This window comes from Natator depressus, chromosome 10 (assembly GCF_965152275.1).
Source record: "Natator depressus isolate rNatDep1 chromosome 10, rNatDep2.hap1, whole genome shotgun sequence".
Taxonomy (NCBI): Eukaryota; Metazoa; Chordata; order Testudines; family Cheloniidae; genus Natator; species Natator depressus.
Genome location: NC_134243.1, coordinates 29,898,890 through 29,921,577, shown reverse-complemented (window position 1 = coordinate 29,921,577; position 22,688 = coordinate 29,898,890). Strand labels below are relative to the sequence as shown.

The following is a 22,688-nucleotide window of genomic DNA, read 5'->3' as shown; positions in this document are numbered from 1 at the left end:
GTTCCTTTAAGGTATTAGATCAAAAGGCAGGCATCAATTTAAAAAGGAAAAATAAACTGATTTAAACCACCGCATTTTTATTTTGTACTATAAATAGAATTTCCCCATATTTCCCATTCCCTTACACAAATAAATGATACATATAGCTGAACGTGTAACATTAGTAAAATATCGGTATGAGTGGCTTTTAACCATGAGGTAAGCACGACTGTTCAGAAGGCACCTCCGCATTAGGTTACAGTAGCATACTTTATTACATAATATTGACGTCTCTTTACATGTTTCTGGTGATGTCATATGAAAATACCTCCTTTTAATCTAGGAATTACTGTATCAAATTACAATTCTTTTTGTTCCCCCTCTCCTTTGGCATTAGAGGCACTGAGGTGACAGAAGTCCGTCTGAAACAGCTTTGATTAGATGTGAGTATCATGACTATGAATTAAGATGTAAATTTCATTTTTTGTGCACTTAGCTGCCTTTCTCAGATGAAGATACCATCATTCATTCCACTGTATATAATGATAGTGTCTCTCTAGATTTTCATACAGGTGGGTGGCTTACTAGGCTTCCTCTGCTCTTCTGGGTGGTCTTGACCTTTTGTCTCTTTCCAGTGGCTCTTTATACAGCTTTGCGGTACCCTCTAGAGAGAAGTGCATACTTGACATAAAAACAAAAAAGGAATGTGCTGAGATATGCAGCCTCTTCTCAGTTGCTAAACTTGAGAGCACGTGTTAATAAACAACTTCAGACTTGAAGATTTTGTTTGTTTTCAGTTGGCGTGAGTACCTAGGTAAGGTTGTAATGGGGAAGAAAGGTTAATGTAATGTTGACAAATGCATTTTCCACCTCTGGCGTGGCAGTGCTCTTATGCAATGGATGCAGCAAGCAGCATGACTTCATGGCAGCCTCATGTTGGACCGTGCAAAGGCTATAGCATTTCGGAAGACATAAAGGATTTGCAGCAATCTGGAATTGTAACAAGTGGTGCAGCTCTGAGCAAGCTGCTGTAAGAAAAGTTTCAATGTAGAGTTGAGGGAACATTGTAACTACTTCTTCCCAGACACCAGTACTGCCAGCTCCTGGATGGACATTTCCTTGTTCAGGTAACGATCGTACTGAGCCATGGTTAACTTTCCACTCTTTAAGGCATCCTCAATGGAGAATTCTTTGCCAGTCTTCCTGTCGAGGATCATGGAGGACTCCCCACTAGGTCCCTTTATTGAGATCTCTTCCCAGTCGCATTCCTGGCCCTTCAGCTTGACGAACAAGCTCCATTCGATGAGGCCAAGTTTGTGAGCTTCCTCTGGAGACATCTCCTTCCCAGTGTCGGGGTCTATGACCACAATGGAGCGCCGCAAGTGGTTCTCTCTCTGTTCTCTCTTGATGGCCACTGTCTTGAGGCGGTTCTGAAGTTGCTTAATCTCTGCATCTTTTTCACTGGATAACTTCTTGAGATCTTCCAGCTCTCTCTCCAAAGTCTGGAATCTGGAGTCCAGATTCACCCTGCTGTCAATCTGGGTCATGTTTCGTAAATCCTGAGCTTCTGTTGCTGTGAGCTCAATCTCGGACTGTAACCTCCTTGTTTCCAGCAGAAGATTCTGCTTTTCTAGGTGGAGCTTGTGGTTTTCCTCCCTCAAGAAATCTAGCTCCTTGGAGGATTTGGAATTGTTGAACTCCACCTCAGATAGTTTGGCCTCCAGGCGGTTGACATTTGCATCCAGCTCCCTCTTACGCCGACTCTCCTCCTCCAGGTTGCTCTTCAGCTTTTGAATCTCGTATTCGGTGTTCCCTTTATCCACTTGGATGCTCTCTGAAAAGACTACTTTCTCCTTTACCTCCATCTTCTCCAGTGTGAGGAGCTTCTTCCTCAGGGCTTCCAGCTCAGCCTGCAGGACTTGCCTTCGGTGCTTCTCTTCCTCCAGCTCCAGCTTGAGGAGAGAGTGTTCTTTCTCTTGCTGCGGGTCTTGCTGGAGGATCACTTTCTGTTTCACGGTTACTCTCTCCGTTGTCTCCTTCTCCTGCTGTTCCAGCTCGTTCAGCCTGACCTTCAGCCTCTGCACCTGAAATTCAGCCTCTCTGCGGGCCTGCCTCTCTTTCTCGAGCTCCTCCAACTGGCGCTCCAGCTCAGATCTCCTCCGTTGCAGCTTGCGTAGCTCTTCCCGCAGGGAGTCTATCTGCTTCAGCTCACTCTCAATGCTCTGAGAGAAGGAGTTGATCTCTGCTTTCAAGGCAGGATCTTGCTCAAACTTCACCACTTCCTGCTGGACCACTTTCTCCTTCACTTGTGACAGTTCCTCCTCTTTCTGTCTGATCTTCTCTTCCTGGAGCAGCCTCTCCCTCTCCAAGTCAATCTGCTTCTTTTGTTCCTCTGCTAGCTGAGCTCTCAGGGACTCCACTTCCTCCCTGGTCTTGGGGTCTTCCCGGTACTGCAGTATCTCTTGGACGACTTCCTTCATCTGCACTTGAGGTTTGGTGTCTTTCAAGGTCTGAATCTCTTGCTTCAGCTGGTAGATCTCCAGATCAGCTCTCTCAATCGCTCGGGTCCTGTCTACAATTTCTTCCCGGAGTCTCTGCAATTCCTTCTTGGTCTCAGGATCGGTCTTATACTTAATGACCTCCTTGATAATTTCTTTCACCTCCACCTGTCCGCTTCTGTTTCTCAGGTAAGCCAGCTCATTCTGGCAGCTCTTCAGCTGCTCTTCCCCACCTCGGTATCTCCTCTCCTGCTCCACCAGCTCCAGACGAAGGTTGGCTACTTCATTTTCAGCCTTGGGATCTGGGCGGACTATCTCACGTACTTTTTCTTGGACGACCACCTTAGCATTCTCCTCCTCCAGGACCTGGATCTTTCTGAGCAGCTCATCCTTCTCCCTCTCATTGGAACGGCCCTTGGACTTCTCGTCTTCATACTGGCGTCGGAGCTCGTTCACCTCCCTCTCTGTTGCTAGGTCTTTCTCCACCTTCAGCACCTCCTTGACTGTGATCTTGCTCTCTGCAATGGCCCGCTCCTTCTCTAGCCGTTTCATCTTGTCCTGCAGGTAGCTGAGCTCCTCCTCTTGCTTCTGCCTCAGGGTGCTCTCCCTTTCCTTGTTCTCCTGCAGCATTCGGAACTCCGCCTCCAGCTGAGGGTCATTCTGCAGCTTCACCACCTCCTTCTCAGTAACCTTCTCCTGCTCTTTGTTCTTCTCATCAGACAGCACGGTGATTTGGTGGCGCAGGAGCGTGACCTCATTTTCTCTGGTTCCTTCCTGCCTCTTGAGGTCCTCCAGCTCTTCTTTCAATTTCAGGATTTCATCCGCTTGTGCCTTGTCCTGCTCAATACGCAGGACCTCCTTAACGATATACTCCTGGCCCCCTTCCCTCCTCTCATGCTCTAGGGCTCGCAGCTTCAGATTTAGGGCCTCCAGCTCATCCTGTAGCACCTGGTTCTTGCGTTGCTCTTCTGCCAGGCTTTGCTGCATTTTGTGGTAGCTCTCATCCAGCTGAGGGTCAGGCACTTTCTTCAGCAGTTCCTTCTTCAGCACAGTTTCCTGGGGCTTCTGTTTCTGTAGATGGAGGATGTCGTTCTGGATGGTTTTGATCTCTCCCTCTAGCTGCTGTCGACGTTGACTCTCGTCATCCAGCTCTTTCATTATTTTCCAGACTTCCTCCTGCGGCCTCTCAGACTTGCTAGTCTGGACAGACTCCTGCATTACTTGTACCTCTGGCTGCTGTCAGTGAAATAAAGAGTGCATGGTAAGGACAACCTTTCTCATTAGCAATCACTACTTGGTGTACCTATCTTCCTTCAGCAGCAAAATGGTAAAACTACTGTGGGATAACTTCAAACTCTAATGGAGAGGTCCATTGAAAATGATTGAATATTGTATACTAGCAAGTCCATGTCCCTCCACCGAACTAGTGCATGGGTTCTTAACCACGGGTCGTGACCACCCCATCTTTCTCATACTACTCCATGGAAAATGTGTCTGGCTCTGTGGGAAGGGGATCTGTGGGTGGCGCTCATATGAAAAAAGTTGAAAACCATTCAACTAGTGCATCCTAAGATTTACATAACACTCCCTCACACCAAATCGGGAGTGTGATGAAGTCATTGGGTGGGCTAGATTGTTCTTGATGGGTGGGCTCAAATTGGGTTCCTTCTGGGTGGTGATTTCCAGGATGTGACACATTAGCTAGATCTATTTCTAGTTGGTGAAAAACTGTGTGCAATTCTGCTTTATTAAATATTCTTGTAGAATAAATTGCTTACATAAAGCTAATCTACTTTAACGTATGCATAAACCTCCAAAATCCTTCACTGTGGTGCAGATGTGACCATCACCCAGCAGCTGTGATTTTAAGAGGAGGCACAGTGCATGTTTTAGAAGGTCAAGCTCCTAGTTTCATCTCTAGCTAAATCAATTCCTGCTATTCATCAGTTACCTGCCTCAGGAGATTCTGGGCAAATTCCAGGTTCTGCAGCCTCTGTTTATTGACAGCATTAACTTCAGTGAATTTAGCAGCCAGAATTGCTTCCTGTGAAACAGAAAGGCGTTCAGAGAAGGAAGTGGAACCAGCGCTGTTAATCAAGACTTTCTGAATAGAAACAAAACAAATGGCGACATGCAGGATAGGTAGGGAAGTGTATGGCAGGGCAACTGGCTTTTTTCTCAAAACCTTCCCTCTTACTGTGATCTTGTGTTGTGGGTTCTGTTCGAGAGGTTCCATGCACAGAAATGGAGGTTACTTACCTGTAACTGAAAGTTCTTTGAGATGTGTATTCCATACATGGGATTCGCAAGCGCACGATGGGTCTGTGTGTAGAATTTCTTGGAAGCAAAGTCTGTTGGCCTGCATGTGCTCCATAGCTCTCCTTGTGCTCCCAACTGCGGGCATAATGTGCGGTGTGGGCTGTCGCCTCTCCAGTTTCCTATTCTTATGACAGAGTAATGAATTCATGGGTGGGTGAGTAGTGGAATACAGATTGGGGCCATGCATCTCAAAAGAACCTCCAGTTACAGGTAAGTAACCACCATTTCTTCTAAGTGTGATGGTCCCTTTGTGTATTCTACATGTGGGAGATTAACAAGCAGTAGTCAAACAGGTGGTGGGTGTGAGGATGCAGAAATGATAGCTGACTGTAGTACTGCTGTTCCCAGAGCCATATCTGCAGTCAATGACTGTTCCAGGGCATAATGTCTTGGGAAGGTATGCAAAGAGCTCCAAATAGCTGGCCTACATATCTCTAGTATGAGTATGTCTCTCAGAGATGCAGCTGAAGTAGCTTGTCCCCTGGTGGAATGAGCCTTTACCCCTTCGGGGGAGAGGAGAGGGAAGGGGAATACCAGCTAGTTGGTAACAAAGGATAATTCAAAATAGATCTCAGATTGTAAGTCTCTGCCCAATATAGGTTGACCTCTTGATCACTTTGCTGTGGAAATAAATATAGTTTAGATATCTTTCTAACCTCCTTTGTTCTTTGCAGATAAAAGGCTAAAGTCCACTGAAGATCCAGAGCATGCAATCTTCTCTTCAGAGGCATGTGATTTAGGAAAAAAATACAGATAAGTGGATGACCTGACTCATAAACTACCTTGGGTATGAATCTCGGGTGGGGGCATAGAGAGACCTTTCCTTTGTAGAAGGTAGTATACTGTGGGCCCACCGTAAGCTCTCTCAGTTCACTGACTCTTCTGGCTGACATTATAGCTATCAGAAATGCCACCGTCATGGACAGATGGGTCACAGAGTATGTGGACAGTGGCTCAAAGGGAATCTTAGTGAGAGATGATAGAACAAAATTGAGGTCCCAGGGAGATGCAAATTTCACCACTGGAGGAAAGGATCTGAAAATCCCTTTCAGAAATCTTGATGTGATGTGGGTGTAAAGATCGTATGGTTATCCATTGGAGGATGGAAAGCGCTGACTGCAAATGTAATACCTGAAGAGTTAAGGGTAAGTAGATACTCTAAGATGCAGCGACTCCTGATTTGGGTGTGCGAATTTGCCCCCGTGTTGCATTAGAACAGGGGTTGGCAACCTTTCAGAAGTGGTGTACCAAGTCTTCATTTATTCACTCTAATTTAAGGTTTCGTGTGCCAGTAATACATTTTAACGTTTTTAGAAGGTCTGTCTCTATAATAAGTAACTAAACTATTGTTGTATGTAAAGTAAATAAGGTTTTTAAAATGTTTAAGAAGCTTCATTTAAAATTAAATTAAAATGCAGATTTTATCAGTTTAGTGTGATCCTTGCCCTTGCTTCTCCTTGCTGAGTTTTCCAATGTCTGGCATGTATTTGGATAGTTTAAGTGGCACACAGGCTTCTGAGTGATCAGTTGTTAACCAGCTCCGAGAGGGACAGAGGACAGATTTCATGTGTGAAAATACCTGTTCACACAGGTATGTGGATCCAAATGCTGAAAGCATTGCAAATGCAGTTTTCTTCACAGTTAAATTTCACTGGCAGGGACATTCAGCAGGTCAGAATAGAGGCCTCATGATCTCTCTCAGTAGCTTTAGGTGCACTCCGCAGATCTCCAAACTTTGATACCCACAATTCTGAGCTTTTTAACTGAATGAGCTGTATTTTGAAATCTTCAACATCCATCCACTGAAATACAGACAAATCCAAGTCACTTTTGTTGAACTTCTCAGGTTTAATTAGAAAAGAAAACGTTGGGCCAAATTGCTGGAAATCTTGAAATCTGTCAGAAAATTCTGATTCCAGTTCTTGCATGTACATTCCAATTTCATCGACACTGATAGTGCAACGTGTCGATAGCTTTTATGTGTTGGAAGTAGCAGAAAGTCGAATTTCAAATATCCCGAGAAAAAACTTCTAGTTTTACAACAAATGCCTTCCAAGTTTCATAAAGATCCAGAACCGTTTGCCCTGCACCCTAGAGATGGAGGTTGAGTTTGTTTAGGTGAGCGGTGATGTCAGTTAGAAACATGAGCTTACACAGCCATTATTCATCATCCAGTTCAGGGTAGTTTTGTCCTTTTTCCGACAAAAAGGCCTTGATTGCATCAAAACAGTTTATAAAGCGCACCAAAACCTTGCCACGACTTAGCCACCAAATGTTGCTGTTAAGTGAAATGAATGGACATCTAACTTTGCTTTCTTAGGAGCTGACATTTTGTCAAACGTACCCCTCAACTTACAGTGGGGGAAAAAATCGCGACAGACGGCACGCACAACATCAAATGCAATGTGCTGTTCCACGTGATGTGATCGTGATGTAAGCAGCAAATCAGGACTTTATCCACAAAGGAATTGGAAGGAAAGCATAGCCTAGGCAACCCTTCCTTGACATCAGGAGGACATCTCCCAATGAGTCTTTGCCCAGGACTGCTCTGGAGCAGTACTGAGGAAGCTTCCAAAAGGTCCCAAGCTGGCATTCCCCATTGAGCGAAGACGTCACTGAGAACCAAATCGTGAATCTCCCGTTAGTGGTTTTCAGGAAAGTGTCTTCTCAGACAGTCCGCTAGGGAATTTTGCACCCTGGGTAAGTACGATGAAGCTGCTGATAACCATTGTAAGGTATGTACATTCTGGTCTCCCAAGGGGTCCAGATGCCCTGTGCCTTGGGAAGGTCCATGTGCACACCCCAACCCAAGAGGGGGACATTGGTAATGGTGGGTGCCTCGGGTGTTGGTCTGAGGAAAGGGGCACCTACCTGAACCTTTTCTGGTTTTGTCCATCAGACGAGAGAGTCCTAATTCTTGGGCAGAATTGTGACCTTGTCATTTATGATGCCGTTCTCTGGAGGTACACTGAGAGAAGCAAGGCCTGTAGGCATTCTAGATGTAGCTTGTTGAACAGCATTACGTGTGCACGAAAGCCATGTGGCAAGGGAGGGAAAGGCAAGTTCTGAGTGACATCCTGGGTCTGAGAGTGACCTGGTTATGAAAGTGCTCAAATGTTTTGAGAGGTAGATAGACTCGACTACAGTACGAGTGTAATGTGTTGCCCCTATGATGTCTATGCTCCTTGTGTGGCTGAGCAGAACACGGGTTGCCCTGTGGACCTCCTTGTTGCCTCTGAGAAGTCAGTCATCAAGATACGGGAAGACTGTAAATCCTTCTCTTCTCATCCAAGCAGCCACAACTGGAAAAAACTTTGTAAACATGCTGGATGTTGTGGCCAGACTGAAGGGGAGGACTCTGGATTGGTAATGGTCTTGGTTGAAGAGGAACCTGAAGAACCTCCTATGGGCTGGTTGGATATCCGTATGAAAATACGCATCTTTCATGTTGAGGGCTGCGAACAATGTCCGGGAATATAGGACCTAATAGGAACAGTGAACTTGGATCGGGGAGGGCAAAGATGTACGTCTCCCTGGAAGACATCTCCAACCATCCTGGAGTATGAGGAGAGTCCATTCCTGGAGCCTCTCTGGTCACCCTTTGGGGCCACATTGCTATCTGAGTTCCTGAAGTGGATGGAAGCACTACGAGCTATGTATACCTCATCTTCACCACCGGCGCAAGTGCTGGAACCATAGGATTCATACCCTTGCATGCCGCCACCTCCTTGTCAAGAAGATTTATTTGGAATTGAGACCTTAGTACCCATGCACACTGGCTCTCTCGACTCTGATGGGGTCAGGGAGGGAATCCCTTGTTTTTGGGACTGACATATTAAGGACCAAGTCCCTTACTTTCCTGTAAAGCCTTTTCTTTAGGCTTATCAGACTTAGCCTTTGTTCCCAAGCTTGTGCTCAGGGAGGCACTGCCTGCTGAGGGGAGTGAGGGAGATGAGTCTCTGATCCACATCTTATTGGGGCTTCATTGCCTTCTCCAGGAGGTGTTTTTTGAGTCTGTTCCCAATCCTCATGAGTTCTGGGGAGAAGAGAGAGGCAGATGCTGCACTTGTCAGAAATATGAGCCTCAGCCAGGCAGTAGAGGCAGCGTTGATGTTTGTCATTCACAGAAGAGGAACGAGGGCAGGAAACAGTTTTTGAATCCTGGGACCTGCGCATAATCAGCCTGCACCACCCTTTATATCCTTGGTTGGGAGCATGAAAGCTACAGCACCCGTGCGGGCCAGCAGACAGCCACTGCGTATTCTGCATGTGGAGTACCAAGAGGGGCCATCGCTCAAAGAAGAACAATAGTTTCCCTTCCTGCAACCTGCTCTACCAAACGTGTGTAACAGGTAGGACAACTGGGGACTCATGTGGGCAACTTCAGCTACGTGGTGCAATATACGATGAAGGATGAGCTAAGATAGCCAAACAGTGGGTTATACAGCTATAAAGTAGCTTGAAAACTTGCATGGTCTTTGCGTAGTATCTATAGCTTACACCAAGAATTTTAACCCCTAAAACCTGTCCTTCCAGCTGAAAGTCGTGTTGGGGGAGATTTCACTGGAACAAAGTGCAGGCTCAGATACTTTTTTCTCACCCTTCCCAAAAATCTTTGGGATGCTAGATAATTGATCCACTAATGGTGCTGAAGAATTCCCAACCCTGAATGAGGCTGAGGTCACAGAAGGGAAAATCATCGTCCTTACAATCACTGATGGCTCCTCAAAGCCATATCCCAGCCTTAGCCTCTCTCAACCCCATCATGGCTTTACCTCTTCTTTCACTTTGGCAGCTGGAGACTGGAGTCTGGGTCTCTTGTTCATGTAGCCATTCCGTCCATTTTCCAGGTCGAGAATGGATCGTAACTTCTCTGCTTCCAGTTCATAGTCCTGCAGGAGAGTGGTGATGTTAGAGAGGTGAGGATGCAGGTCCTCCTGACCTATGCGCCTCACCGCTTGTGAATGGACCCAAACTTTCACCTGTCTTTACTCCAACCCTTGGTCGTCTTTTAAGTAGCTAATTTAGAATGATGGGTCTACAGCAACATCAGTGAGACCTTTCTATCTCATTGGGAATTCCAGTTCAGGCATTGCCTGTCGTGTCTACCCTGCTAATGCACCTTCGTGGTTGTATTGCGACTTCCATATGAAGTGCTTTAAAGCCACTTATCTTCAAGAAGGGAGAATTGACCCCTTTACATACAGGGAAACTGAGACAGACATGTTAACTGACAGGACAAAGGCCACAGAGGGAGTTGCTGTGAGAGCAGGGATTGGAACTAAGCTGTCCTTACCTCCCCCATCCTTTTGCTCCGTCACTGGGCTGCAGTGGTTTGTTTTTGGCAGCCATTGCTATCCTATCCCCTATTTCGGTTCGGGAAGGAATTTCCCCCCGGGTCAGACTGGCAGACACCCTGGGGCGGTGGAAGTTCACCTTCTCTGCTGCCTGGGGCATGGGTCACTTGCAGGTTTAAACCAGTATAAATGGTGGATTCTCAGTAACTTTGAAGTCTTCAAACCGTGATTTGAGGACTTCAGTAATTCAGCCAGAGGTTAGAGGTCTATTTCATGAGTGGGTGGGGGAGGTTCTGCGGCCTGCAATGTGGAGGAGTTCAGACTAGATGATCATGATGGACCCTTCTGACTTTAAAGTCTGAATCTACTGAAAACGCCTCTGGTGACAGAATCACACTCCTTACCTTCACTGCCTGCTGGTACCGCTGGGCATCAGCGGAGACTTTCTGTACCTCGTGCTCCTTTTGTGCAATATCACCCAGCAGCGTCTATAAACAGACAAACGGCACAGGAAAAGCATGAACCAAGCAGTATGGTATTTTAGAGGGCTCCAGTTAAAGCTACACCTAGGGGATGGTCTGAATTCTTTTCTTTGTTTCCTCAATTCTCTGAACATGATTTGAATGGGTGCAGCTGCCCCTCACCTATTTTCTGGCTCATTGGAGGGTTCTCCTCCCAGTGGGACATGTCCCCTCCAGGGTAGTACTCATGGGCAAAGTGCAGTAGCACTGAATAATTCTGTGTTAAGGACAGCACTAGACTTCAGATTGAGGTGGATTTCTAGTGCCCTACCTCTGTATTAGCTAAGCAGGAACTCTTCATCAAACGAACAAGGACATATTTACCCCCACCTATCCTTAACCCCTGTTGGAGCCGCTGCTGGCATCTCCCCATGCAGCAGTCCTGATCAATGTTGGTGACTCTGAATGTGAAGTGTGGGGAAGATGTTGAGAGGCTCCCTGCAGTATGTGGCTCAGAGGAGAAGGAATTACCATTTGGTTCTTCAGCTTCGTTTCCACTTGTTGGATGTTGTCCGTCTCCTGTGGCTCATAATTCGGAATGTTACAAAGAAACTGGTTGACTTCATTGTAGCCGGAGCGATAGGTGGAATAGGATGATTTTGCTTTCTGCAGGGTCTGAGATCTGCAAGGGGGATATGAGATGTAATACTTCCCAAGCTAGTACAGTTTCTGCAAATGTCTCTGGCCCCACCCCTCCCACTGACACAAACTTGGGGCCTGAGTTTTCCCCCAGGAGGAGTCGTCTTCTGCAGGATCCTACGTAGTATTTCCTAGGAGGTCTTTTCTTCAGGTCATGTTAAAACATGCTGTGGTTTTATACTCCTTCCTCTGCTTGCAGGTCTAGGTCAGGGCGGAGGGTTGTGAAATTCAGCTGTGCTGTATATAACAAAGCACTCCATACAGGGCCCATCTCTCACCGGTCTATTATGGACCCCAAGCACCAACAGTTTGTCAAACCACACTATGATTCGCTCGGAGGATGCGGTGGAATCCACGGTGACATTGGAATATAACTATCGATAGGCATGGCAGCGTACAGTGTGCCAGCCCAAAAAGTGTCTGTGTCCTGAGAATCTTAGAATCCAAAGATGTGCGTGCAATAGAGCACAGACCCGACCTAAGTCAAAGCAAGCAGTGGGGTGGGGCCAGCATGGGCAGTGTCATTGCCTAGTTGGGTATTAAGGGAATCATTGGGTGGTGGAGTATGTGGCCAGCAAGTGCTTGGAGGTTATGTCAGGCATCTGGCACAGTGTGAAGGCGGCTGGGTAGTGGAGAGTGGGTTAAAGAGGAAGGGAGTGCGAGTGGAGTGTAGGTAAAGGAAGCAGAAGGTGGGTAAGGACAAATACATGCAAAGCTCTGAAGGGGCTTGATCTTGATGTGGAAAGGAAATGAAGGCCGGTGAAGGGAGGACACGTAGTCAGAGGCAGGAGGGAGAGGCTGTGCTGGAGGGGAATTCATTCATCCTTCCTTCAGCCCTTGTGGAGAAACTGGTCAGTCTTATAACAACTCCAGTCTCCACTAAGAGAGCGCTTAAGCGCCAAAGGCCATCCGGATCTGCTCAGCCTACCCATGCTGAAGAACCATCCATGCCTCCTTCCCTAGACCTCTAATGCCAAACTTCCATCAGCTCTAGATGCATCCATGTTGATCATCCATCCCTGTATCCCTAGGGACCATATTGCAATTCCTCCAGACTTGATTCCATTCCTATCAGTTGTATTCTGTTGTAAAAATCCATGTGCTAGGAGACAAGGGACTCCCTCTCCTAACCTGTATCTCCAGTGCTCAGCCAACAGCCTGTCCTGGAGCCTCACCTGTGGTCAATTTGCTTGCTGAGGTTGTTGAAGCGCTGGTTGAGTTTGTGGAGCTCAGCTTCCTGGCGTTCGAGGTCAGGGCAGTGCTCCTGAAAGCGGCTGGCAAGGGTGGTGGAGCACGTCTTTGTTTTTTGCAAATTCTGCTCTGCCTCATTAAGCAGAGACTTCTTGGACTGCAGCTCCACGCCCATGGCCTGGAATGGGAGTAGGAGAACGATAAGGTTGTTAAATCCTAGACTTTCTCCAAGTATCTCTCTGACATAGCTTAGCTGCGGTTCTAGCTTTAAAGAAAGAAGTTCGCTGATCACTCATGAGTGTTCCTTGCATTCCTACTCCTCTAACCCTTTCACCCCTGAGTTCTTTGCTACCCCATCCAATTGCACCTAGATCATGACTCATAGGGTGAGGGGCATGGCAAATATTACTTCAGCTGATGTGGTTAAACCAGTTAGGAAAGGCTTGGCTCGGTGCAAAATTTCGTCGGTATGCAGGATCCTTCTTTAGATCTAAGTGATTGACTGCTGCCCAGCCCTGCAAAGACCATGGATGCAAAGCAAGAAGGAAGAGTGCTCGGCCTGCTTCCAGTGAAATGGGTGTGGTGCTCTGCATCAGAATACCCTTCTGTTCCAGCAGCACCCGGCATCGGCATTGCGGGCGATGTTAGAGGATGGCCAGGCTTGTGCTAATGCTACAGATGGTGCTGTGTCCTGGCTGTGGAAGGGTGACACTCAGGCCCCAGACCTTGGGATTCTAGACAAAGGCTAGGAGCCATCCAGTAGATCTGTTGGGGAGGAAACCACTTCTCTCTTATTCTGACTTCCCCCTTTTCTTAATTTTTAAGGTAACAGTGTTTGTGAAAAGTGCTGAAGATTTAAGTCCTTCGTCCCGGTCACTGCAATAGCTTTTGCATGCTTACCTGCACCCTGTTCCTGAGAGACACATCTAGAGGCTGTCAGGCATTGGCCCATTGAGTTCTTGGCCTTTCCATTGAGCTTACCCACAAGGATGCAGATTGGGATAGGTGACTTTTCTGACGGATACCCATTGACTAGGACCTAGAGGTTGCTACTCAGCTGTGTGGTCCCTGAGCAATTCTATCATCCGAATTCCAGTGGTAGCCCTATAGTCAAGTCAGTAGTGCCTGCCAGGCATTAGAATTTTGGCTTGGTGAGTTAGGAGGCGCTCATTTAAGGGATGCACATTGGTGGCAATGAGGCAGGGACCATCCCCCCTGCATGAGCACCTTGTGCTGAGAATCTGTTGTGCTCCAATGAAGTCTGTACAGAGACCACCCACTGTCAAGCAACCTCCTGTCTCAGGACTGCTGACACATTGATGAAAATGGAACGAGTCCAAGTCTTTTCTCCACCTTTGTTGAAGATCATCTCCACTAACCCATTGGTGTTTTGGTTGGTCCCTTGAGCAGACACCTGGGCCAGGTTTTCTAGTGTATGTCTGTTTATTGAGCATGTTGATAGGTTAGAGAACCGGTTGAAGGAACCACTTACCAAGAGCTCCTCTTTCTTATGATCTAGGGCCTGCAAGTCCTCTGGCACAGTATCCTCTGTCACCAGTTTGTTTTCATATGCAGACAGCAGGTCTCTGCCTTGCTGAAGGCTCTTCTCAAGGCGATTGGCCACATCCACCCTGTAAATACAAGAAGAATGTTACTGCATTCCCCTGCCACCACTGAAAAGTCTGGATTAAGCCCAGCGGGAGCTATAACGTACTTTTCCTGGGCAGCACCGAGCAGTTGGACCACTTGGTCGTACTTCTTCTTAGTGTCCTCTACCTTGTTCCTCAACAAGGTGGCATTGCCTGTGTTGGGCACTGTGTCAATAAAAGCCTCACACTCCTGGATCTTCTTTGCTTTTTCAGGCTCGATGCAGCGGACCTCATTGGAGATGTTCTGCAATGAGAAGAAAGTCCTTACAGACAGCGTACAGGGCTCTAGCGACTGGATGACGAACAAGGCAGCAGCTCCTGGCTGCCTTGGGCCGGCAGGGAGGTTTGCACTGAGGCAGGCCCCCTCTTCCAGATATGTGGGGAGGATTTTGTGCCAGGTGGGTCTCAGCCTGTTGAGACCAGGTGATGTTTCTTGAGGGCACTGAGGATCAAACAGCAGCATAGTTGCTCCAGGATGGCATTTCTTTGTAGGATCATGCCATTGTGATGCAGGGATGAAACTGCAAACTGTGTTAAGGATTTTGGACCCGAGCATCCAATATTCCCTCATCCACCCTATTTTAATGTTCAAGACTGTGTCCCCTCCGTTCACTCTACCTCTATCCCACTCGTATTCTTTCTGTACACTGAGGCCCTTAATGAATAGCCCCTAGCTATGTTATGGCTATTTTATCTTACTAGGTGTTTCCTTTCTGACTGCATCACGGTAGGAAGAGAGATGTGAATTTCCTGCCAAGACAATGGCAGGGGTCTCATCACTCAGAGCAAGAAGCTTGGCTTGCTTTGTATGTTCAAGGAATCTGCCAGGGCTGTTAATGGAAAAGGAGAAGCCATCTAATTGCATGCAAGCAATGATGCTTTTGGGAGTTGGTGCATGAGGAGCAATTGCATCTAAGAATAGTGACATTTTGGTACCTTTCCTTTTCTTTCCTAATACAGGGAGAGGGGTTTTATGGAGTTAGGCTTGCAGCTGTGCATTGGCAGCCATGAGGTTGGTAGCTGAATAAACAGACATTCAAATGATCCTTTTATAGTCATAGGGTGATTCTCTAGCTGGCTTTTCTACTATGGTGTTTCCTGTGCCAAGGTTGCTTTCATGGCTCTTGCTACAGTAATTAGCCTATGAAGTGGGCAAATGACCTTCCCTATCTTCTTCTCCATGTCCGTTACCTTAAGGTCCTTTGAGCGCTCAGCACTGTCCTGCACTGCCCGGCTGTGCTCCAGTGGGGGGCGTAGGTTTGCTGTTATTGCCTTCTCCTGCTTGTCTAGGTCGCTGTTCACTTTCTCCAGTCCCGCTAGCAGCTGGCGCACCTGTATGGATGCAGCGTCTAGATAACCAGAGGATGTTGAGTTAGAGGCCATGGGAAGTAGGGGCTGGGGTTAGACCCAGACACACAGAGAGAGAGAGAGAGAGGGAGCTGGGTGAAAACCAAAACCCCAGCTCCTACTACCGCAATCCTGCCCCCAACCCTTGGACCTTTGGGCTATTAGAAATCTGCATCTTAGCTTGGTGGCTCCAGTCCGTTTCTTGATGCTGCTCCGTGGCCAGCATGAAAAAAGCCATTGCAGGAGGTGCTTCACCATGCACAGCTGGGGTCCATGATACAACTGAGGCACAGAGACTGAGTGACCTGCCTGACTCCCTGTTCCAGCAACGCCATCCCATTATTTCCGTGAGAAGAAAATAAGATGGTCACTTGTGGTGGCTGTGGCAGCTACTTTATCCCATTTTACCTTTGAAGAGAACAGAAGTGCTGGGAGCTATCAGACATCCATATAGCTGACTACAGAGCAAACTATCTTCCAGTAGGATGAAGAGAAGGAGAAATCTCCTGCAGGTCCTGGCCAAGAACATATGGAGGACCAGGTGACCCAAGAATGGAAGCCAGAGCCCACTGCCACCGGTTCAAACTGAACTCCCAATATTCTTTGGTGCTCCTGACCCTAAGACTCTGCAAAGGCTTTGTCAAAAGGATCCAAGTATGAAGACTCACCTCCAATGCCATCAGCCTTCAGCCTTTCATAGCGTTGCTGTAGTGCATTCTTGCTGCTGGCTGTTTTCTGCTTCACGCTCTGATACTGACTGGCAATGCTATACAATGAGACAGTGTGTGAATTGAGGTTAGGTCCTGTTCCTTCACCCTTTCAGTGTCATATGCATCCAGTTGGCTAGTAACATCAGGACTGTCACCCATGTGCCATCGAACCTATTGCCCCTGCCATATGGGAGAGCATTTCACCATAACCAAGGGACTTCTCCTACTCTCAAGGGTGCATCTCCCTCTCTGGACAAAGCCCTGGATGGTGGTAGCATGACCCAACCATTGTTGTTCAGCTGCACTGAGCCCCTAAGCGTGGGCAAAGCTGGTGTCCTTTCCAGTCCCCCTGCAGAGGAAGTGGAGAAAGGGGCTGCCTTGAATTGCTTTCTGGTAACCCGGCTCTGGTGCTGGTGGATGGGCAGAGCAGGGCTGCTGGGTTCTGGAAAGAGCCATTTGCTCCTCCCCTGACAATAGCAGGGTTGCCATAAGATGGAGACTTGGAGGGCTGTGAGGGGAATATAGGACAGTCCCACTAACATTGCTGTGTCGAAACAGTCCCTGAATCTGCCTGGCTGGTGTCTGTATTTGTAGCACTAAGTGTGAATGGTCACAGAGCACATTTGAATTCTGGTCACGTGCCACCTGATGCATGCTGGGCATACTCTAAGAAGCTTCTGCAGCTCACAAAGTGCTTTATCAAGGAGGGTCAGCAACCTTATCTCCATTTTCCACTGAGAGAGAGCAGCCTTGACCACTGAGGAGCTAAGTATATTTAATAGCTTCTTGCTGCATTTCTCTCTCGGGACAGGAAGGGTTTAGGTTTCAGAAAAGCTAGGAGGACAAACTGCCTTGGTCAGGCCTTAACCCTAGAGCGTGGCCCAGTGAAGCACTTTCCACCCCGTGGATTCATTTCCATGATTCCGTGTTGCTTTGGTTCAGAAAGAGCAAAGTGTTACCCACGTGTGTCTTAGGCACAGCAGGAAGGAGAAGCTCCAGTCACACCCTAGCTCAGGCTACACTGAAAAGGGGCCTGACTGCACGTACTTGTCAGTGAGAGCTAGCGCTTCGGGGTCTGTGGGAGGAATCATGAAGCAGACCCCTGGGATGCGGATCTTGTTTCCTGAGTTGTCTGTTGCATCCCAGATGTCACCGTTGTTGTTAGTCAGGGTGTATCGGGCTCCACGGGTAACCTGGCCCTAGGACAGAAATCAGTCACAGCTGCCAGTCAGTTAATAACTACCACCACTCTGGTCTAGTACACGCATGCCCGGGACACAGGCCCGGGTGGGGCCCTGTCTGGCCAACCTGGCTAACACACAGCCCTACAGCTTTTCCCAGGCAGGCATGTGTTCCCACCCCTGCCATCAGATGGGTAGTAGAGGTTCTTAAAGAAAACACAGCGTGTTCCCCTTTGGGGGACCCACTCGCCTGCTGGCAGGTTATAGATCAATGCACATACAGAGCTGCTAGCACCATCCCGTACGAGCAGCCACACCACCACCATCTCTGCAATCCTCAGAGTACCTCTGTATAGCCAGGGGTGTGTTGAGCTTCCTTCAACAAACTCTAAATGGCCACAGCGAGCCTCAGGCCCCTACCCTTCCCTGGTCCCTCTTCTGTTTGCTAGCAGGAGAAACGGCCCTTGGGTCTAGCTGCTAATCTCATCTGGATGTGGGATGGGTTAGATACAGAGTGCTTATCTTCAAACCCTGTGTGTGGCCCACATAAGCCTCTTTGGGATACCACCTCCCTTAATCCTCCCAGTCCTGCTCCCGCCCCCTGCTTGCATCACTTTACAAGGGATGGTTACACCAAGGAAACTCCATTGTGAGGATGGGGTTGAGGCAGCACAATGCAAATAAACTCCCTTAAAGGGGCTAGTTGGGGCTGGCAGGCTCCAGCCCTGCCTTTTGTATCGGTGCTGTTCCTTGCCTTCCCTAAGGTGCAGGCTTGTGGCTCCGCCATGGGTAATTTCTCTCCCCTGCTCTAACTTAGCCAGGTTGCTTTGCTTCTGTCATCCTGTGCACTAGCTCCTCCAGCATTGCTGTCACACGGCACTCAGCCAGGAGCATGTGCAAAGGATCATGGTGGAATTTATATTAGCAAAATGCCTGGCAAAGGGAGACAGAGAGGTGCTTGGGGGTTGAGTTTAATTAGTCACAAGGTGCCTGCGCCCCGTTGTTATCCTGGACTGGGCAACAACCACCAGGAAGGTGCACAGCTTCTAAATGTGACAACAGCCAACCTGGGAGTGCTCCACAGGCTACAGGTCAAGGAGACTCTAACTTCAGGAGGCTCCTTATACAATGTAGTGTCTTACTTGAATCCCATAGAGTCTCTGTAGGAGAAATGACCCTCAAGGCTAGTTATGTCTGGCTGCTGTCACAAGCCACAGTTCTGCCCCGCCACATCTCCTCTCTTTTCCGGGCAGGGCCAAGGCCTTGGCCAGAATAAGTTATATTTTAATACCTAAGCACCAGGAAAACTCTCTCTCTTAACCAGGATCCCATTGAGTGGGAGGCATGGAATGGGTGAGCCATTTTCCCTGCAGTGCCCCCGACCCCATAGCCCCAGGATCTGGTTGTCGGAAGGAAGGTTTACCTCCTCGCCTTCGTAGTCACAGAGTGCCTCCACAGGGATGGGCTTGAGCGGGCTCTCCCGGCGGTACTTCAGAGGCAGCACCTGCAGGCTGTGCGTCTGCAGGGACTTCACCACTGCCTCATACTTGTCCAAGGCCTTCTCCTGGTCCTAGGGGGAAAGGAAAAGCCATGACGAGGTGGGAGATCTTAAAATGTGCCGCTGCCACCCGTGGACCACCAGAGGGCTGTGCATGTGGCATGTTGGCCATGGAAGGGAGACCTTTACCGCCTGAATGGGCCATGGAGACAGCTGCTGGGCCAGCCTGAAATGCTCCCTCGGGCCCTGGCTGGCAGAGCTGATTTGTAAAGCCTGGACATCATCTCATCTACTCTGGCCCTTTTAAAAGAGATGTTTGGTGTTGAATATTCACACTACAAAATGTCAAGAAATATGAAAATGTTCTCCTCGGCGGTGATGCCTTCCCTTCGCAGAGGCTGAGGTGCTGTTCAAGTCTCAGTCTCCTGCTGGCGTTTCCCATTTCCACAGGCAAGCGGCGCTACTGCTGCCCCTGGGCACTGAGTGGAGGACGTGAGCAACCTGAAGGGGAGAATGCGCTTGTCTGCTCTTTCCTCCCCTTAACTGTGGTGGGCCATTGCCACAGCCGAGATGCGCAAAGGAAATGCTTGTGATGTCAGCAGGAGAGGGGAGCTTGTCGGGGGGAGGGAACGAGAGAAGGGACACATATGAACTTGTCTTTGTTATTTGGCATTCACTAGTAACACACACATTGAGGGTTTGTGTAATAAGTGAGGTGTGACAGCCAGGGGCCCAGTGCCTCCTAGGGAGACAGTGGGGTGGGACCAGTACAAATGCGGCCACAACCAGTAAACTTCTCTAAGGACATGTCCTTGACCAATGATCAGAAAGAAAGTTTGCTCACTGGGTCCCAGCACCTTCCCCACCCAGGATCATACGCTTACCCCCCAGCCCCCAACACTTGGGACCAGCATTGAACCAGAGGCTGGAGAGGGGTTTGGGGGCATGGGGAAGGAGGAGGGTGTCTGGCTGCCTGCACTGGGGTGGAGGCATGTCCATTACTGCGTGTGTTGGCTGTGCAGCGCTCTGGCCTGGGAGCAGCCCAGTTGCTCTGCCTGTCTTTTCCCTGGGTGGGTGGCTCTGTGGACGAACGTTTCCCTCGGGTGGTTCTGCCAAGTCCCATGACAATCTAATGAGGCTCCCAACCTGAGCAAGTAGGAGTGTGATGGGAGAATCCCAACAGTTCAGCCCCATGCTCCCTCGTCTCGTCATGAAAGATGTAATAGGAGGCCAAAGGGGAAGACAGGGGGTGGCCAGCACAGAACAATAAACAGGTGACTGCAGAGGGACAGAAGTGTCCAGGCCCTAGTGCCTGCCATGGGCAGAGACTGGGCAGCCCACTAGCCCGCTTGCACCCTTCTAGGCAGCACCTGCTCTGATGCCACAAAGGTTCTTCCCATCACCAAGGCCAGTGTCATGCTCTTCTGTTATTGTGCTGCTACTCACATCCAGCTCCCTGAGAAGCGACTCTAGCTGGTATCTGTCCTTGAAGTCAGGATTGTATTTCTGGTCCAGGTCTGTGTCCACCTTCTTCAACAGCTCTTGGGCATCAGTAGCATTCTTTTGGAACTGCAGGAAGGCCAAGCAAGACTTGTTTAAAAGAGAACCCCCAGCTGGCAGAGAGATCTGACCCCTGCGTGGGCTAAGGACAGGTGGGTGCTGTGTCCTCTCTGAGCCTGCCGGGGGCCCGGCCTGCGAGGCTGGACCAGGGCCGAGTGAGCCCCGGGGCAGCAAGGTGCGTGGGGGTGGGGTGGTTCCTTTGCAGCCTCATCCAGCACTTCCTCTGCTCTGCTCAATGCTCGTTGGGGATGGTTGAGAATTTGGCCCTGTCTTTTCATGTCTCCACAGTGTTGGGCTGATGCCCTTTGGTACTAGGCTGGAGGAGTCTTGCAGGAAGAGACCCAAGTGCCCTGCAGCCCCTGAGCCGCCACTTCTCAGTAATCCCCCCACCCCCAAGGGGAAGACACGTGAGCGTCCCTCCTGTCTGTTTAAACATCCCAGCGTGGATCATTCCTCCGGGTGTTAGCACACCTAGGCCCCTGCTCTTGCTCTGCCTGTCCCCATGCTCGGAGCGTCTGCATGGCCCCATGCAGCGCCCCATGCCATCAGGCAGTTCTCCGGCAGGGAAGCAGTGAGGGCTGGGTTCAGCCCCTGCCTCCAGCCAATGTGGAAATATCACACTGGGATTCCTCCAGCACTGCCCTGCCACACCTTAGGGATGTGGGGAGTGGCTTGATTGATTGTTGAGAGGCGGGACAGCTTAGGACTTGCTCCCCTCACCATGCACTGTCGGGGGCCAGCCCTGAACCTGCATGGCAGTGATCACCCTGGGGGAGGTGCGACATGCCTGTCTGAGACACATCCTCAGGAACGGATACCACCCCCTCATTTCCCATCTGCACTTGCTCTGTCCCTCCCTCCCTCAACTGCTTCTCTTCTCAGCACCCTCTGGAATGTGTTCTTCCCTGTTCCCAGTCAAGCCCAGAGCTCCTGGGCACAAAGGTGTTGAGGGCTCCGGGAACTGAACTGCTCCCTGGGGTGGAAAAGGGAATTCAGACAACAGAAGGCAGTAAATGAACCCCTCAACCCCTTTTTCATGCTTGAGGATTTCACAGCAGAAGCTCTGCTCTCTGGGAGTCTTATTCTAGGGTTATCTAGAGTGTCTGGGCCTCACGTTCACCAATGCATTTATCCTCACAATGCCCTTTGGACATTGGGAAGTATTGTCCCTGGCACGGGTGGGGGATGAGGCACAGAGACTCAGGCCCAGAGCCTCAAAGGCTCTGTTGGTTTCAGAGACAGGAGTCTAAATACCTTGAGGATCTGGGCCTGTGTGACTTGCCCAAGGTCTAACAGGATGCCTGTGGCAGGCAGGAATTAAACCCAGCTTGCCTGTGCCCAACCACAGAACCAAGGTTCTCCTCGCGAGTGGCTTCTCCATCTCTTGATAGCTTCAGAGTGAGTCTGGTGCCTCTCTGGCTGATGTGCTTTAGTCAAACACAGCTTACTAGGCTCATTACAGGGTAACTCTGGCCTGTGCTATGCATGATCACAGTGTTCCCTTTGGGCTTTGAAGTCTATGAAACTCTTGAGTCTAGTATCCCGGCTTTTAGCATTGGCAGATAGACACTAGAGCACATGGTGCTTGTTCCCCACATTCACAGATCCCTCAGAACACAGCATCTGCTCTCCCAGGGCCCACTGAGAAGTAGGAGCCTTCCTAGCCTACGGGGTCTGGTACCTGGTGATAGTCCTCCATGAATTTCAGATGGCTCTCCTCACAGATCAGCAAGTTGAGATACTCCTTCCAGTCAGCATGGACAGCCTCCATGTGAGCCTATGACACAACGGGAGCAGCCGGCATGTTACAAAGACTTGTCGCCTGCCTCACTGGGTGAATACCAGCTCTGGAGAAGAATCCCAGGGAGGCATTTACTTGGTGACACAATCATGAATGGGGTATGAGACCAAGAATAGTAGCAATGGGTAGCAGGAGCAGCACATTAGCCAGTTTTCCTCTGGGAGCTGAAGGCTTGGAAGCAACTCGCCAGATTGCTATGGGGCTAAATTCTCTCTTGGTGTAACGCCACTGGAGTCAATGGAGTTACTCCAGGAGTAAGCCTAACCCAACATGCTTGCTACCCAGGGGAAAGTGCCACCTTCCATTTCCACTGAACGAATCCTCGTGGGCAGCCTAAGACCAGAGCCGGAAATCCACATGTCCGAGCAGAGTTGCTCGGGAGACCGGGTCAGAACATGGGACACATTTTAGGGGACAAATGTGAAAAAACAAATGTTGATTTTTTTTTTTTTTTTTTTTTTTTTTTTTAACAAGCTCTGCTTGTCAGGGGAGGAACAA

At 49.1% G+C, this 22,688-nt stretch overlaps 1 protein-coding gene across 1 annotated transcript in view; it reads right to left on the bottom strand.

Annotated features, from left to right (window-relative positions):
• Nucleotides 1-72: 72 nt before the first annotated feature.
• PPL (periplakin) overlaps nt 73-22,688 on the bottom strand; it is a 56,122-nt gene continuing 33,506 nt past the window's right edge. The window contains exons 9-22 of the mRNA XM_074965548.1: nt 22,071-22,166; nt 20,276-20,398; nt 18,755-18,901; nt 17,198-17,349; nt 16,109-16,206; nt 15,285-15,442; nt 14,159-14,337; nt 13,937-14,075; nt 12,429-12,622; nt 11,086-11,236; nt 10,498-10,581; nt 9,572-9,688; nt 4,429-4,521; nt 73-3,713 (exon numbers count right to left, since the gene is read on the bottom strand). Coding sequence (XP_074821649.1) covers nt 1,050-3,713; nt 4,429-4,521; nt 9,572-9,688; nt 10,498-10,581; nt 11,086-11,236; nt 12,429-12,622; nt 13,937-14,075; nt 14,159-14,337; nt 15,285-15,442; nt 16,109-16,206; nt 17,198-17,349; nt 18,755-18,901; nt 20,276-20,398; nt 22,071-22,166 — 4,395 coding nt within the window. The 3' untranslated portion in view covers nt 73-1,049. The remainder of the gene's footprint in view (nt 3,714-4,428; nt 4,522-9,571; nt 9,689-10,497; nt 10,582-11,085; nt 11,237-12,428; nt 12,623-13,936; nt 14,076-14,158; nt 14,338-15,284; nt 15,443-16,108; nt 16,207-17,197; nt 17,350-18,754; nt 18,902-20,275; nt 20,399-22,070; nt 22,167-22,688) is intronic.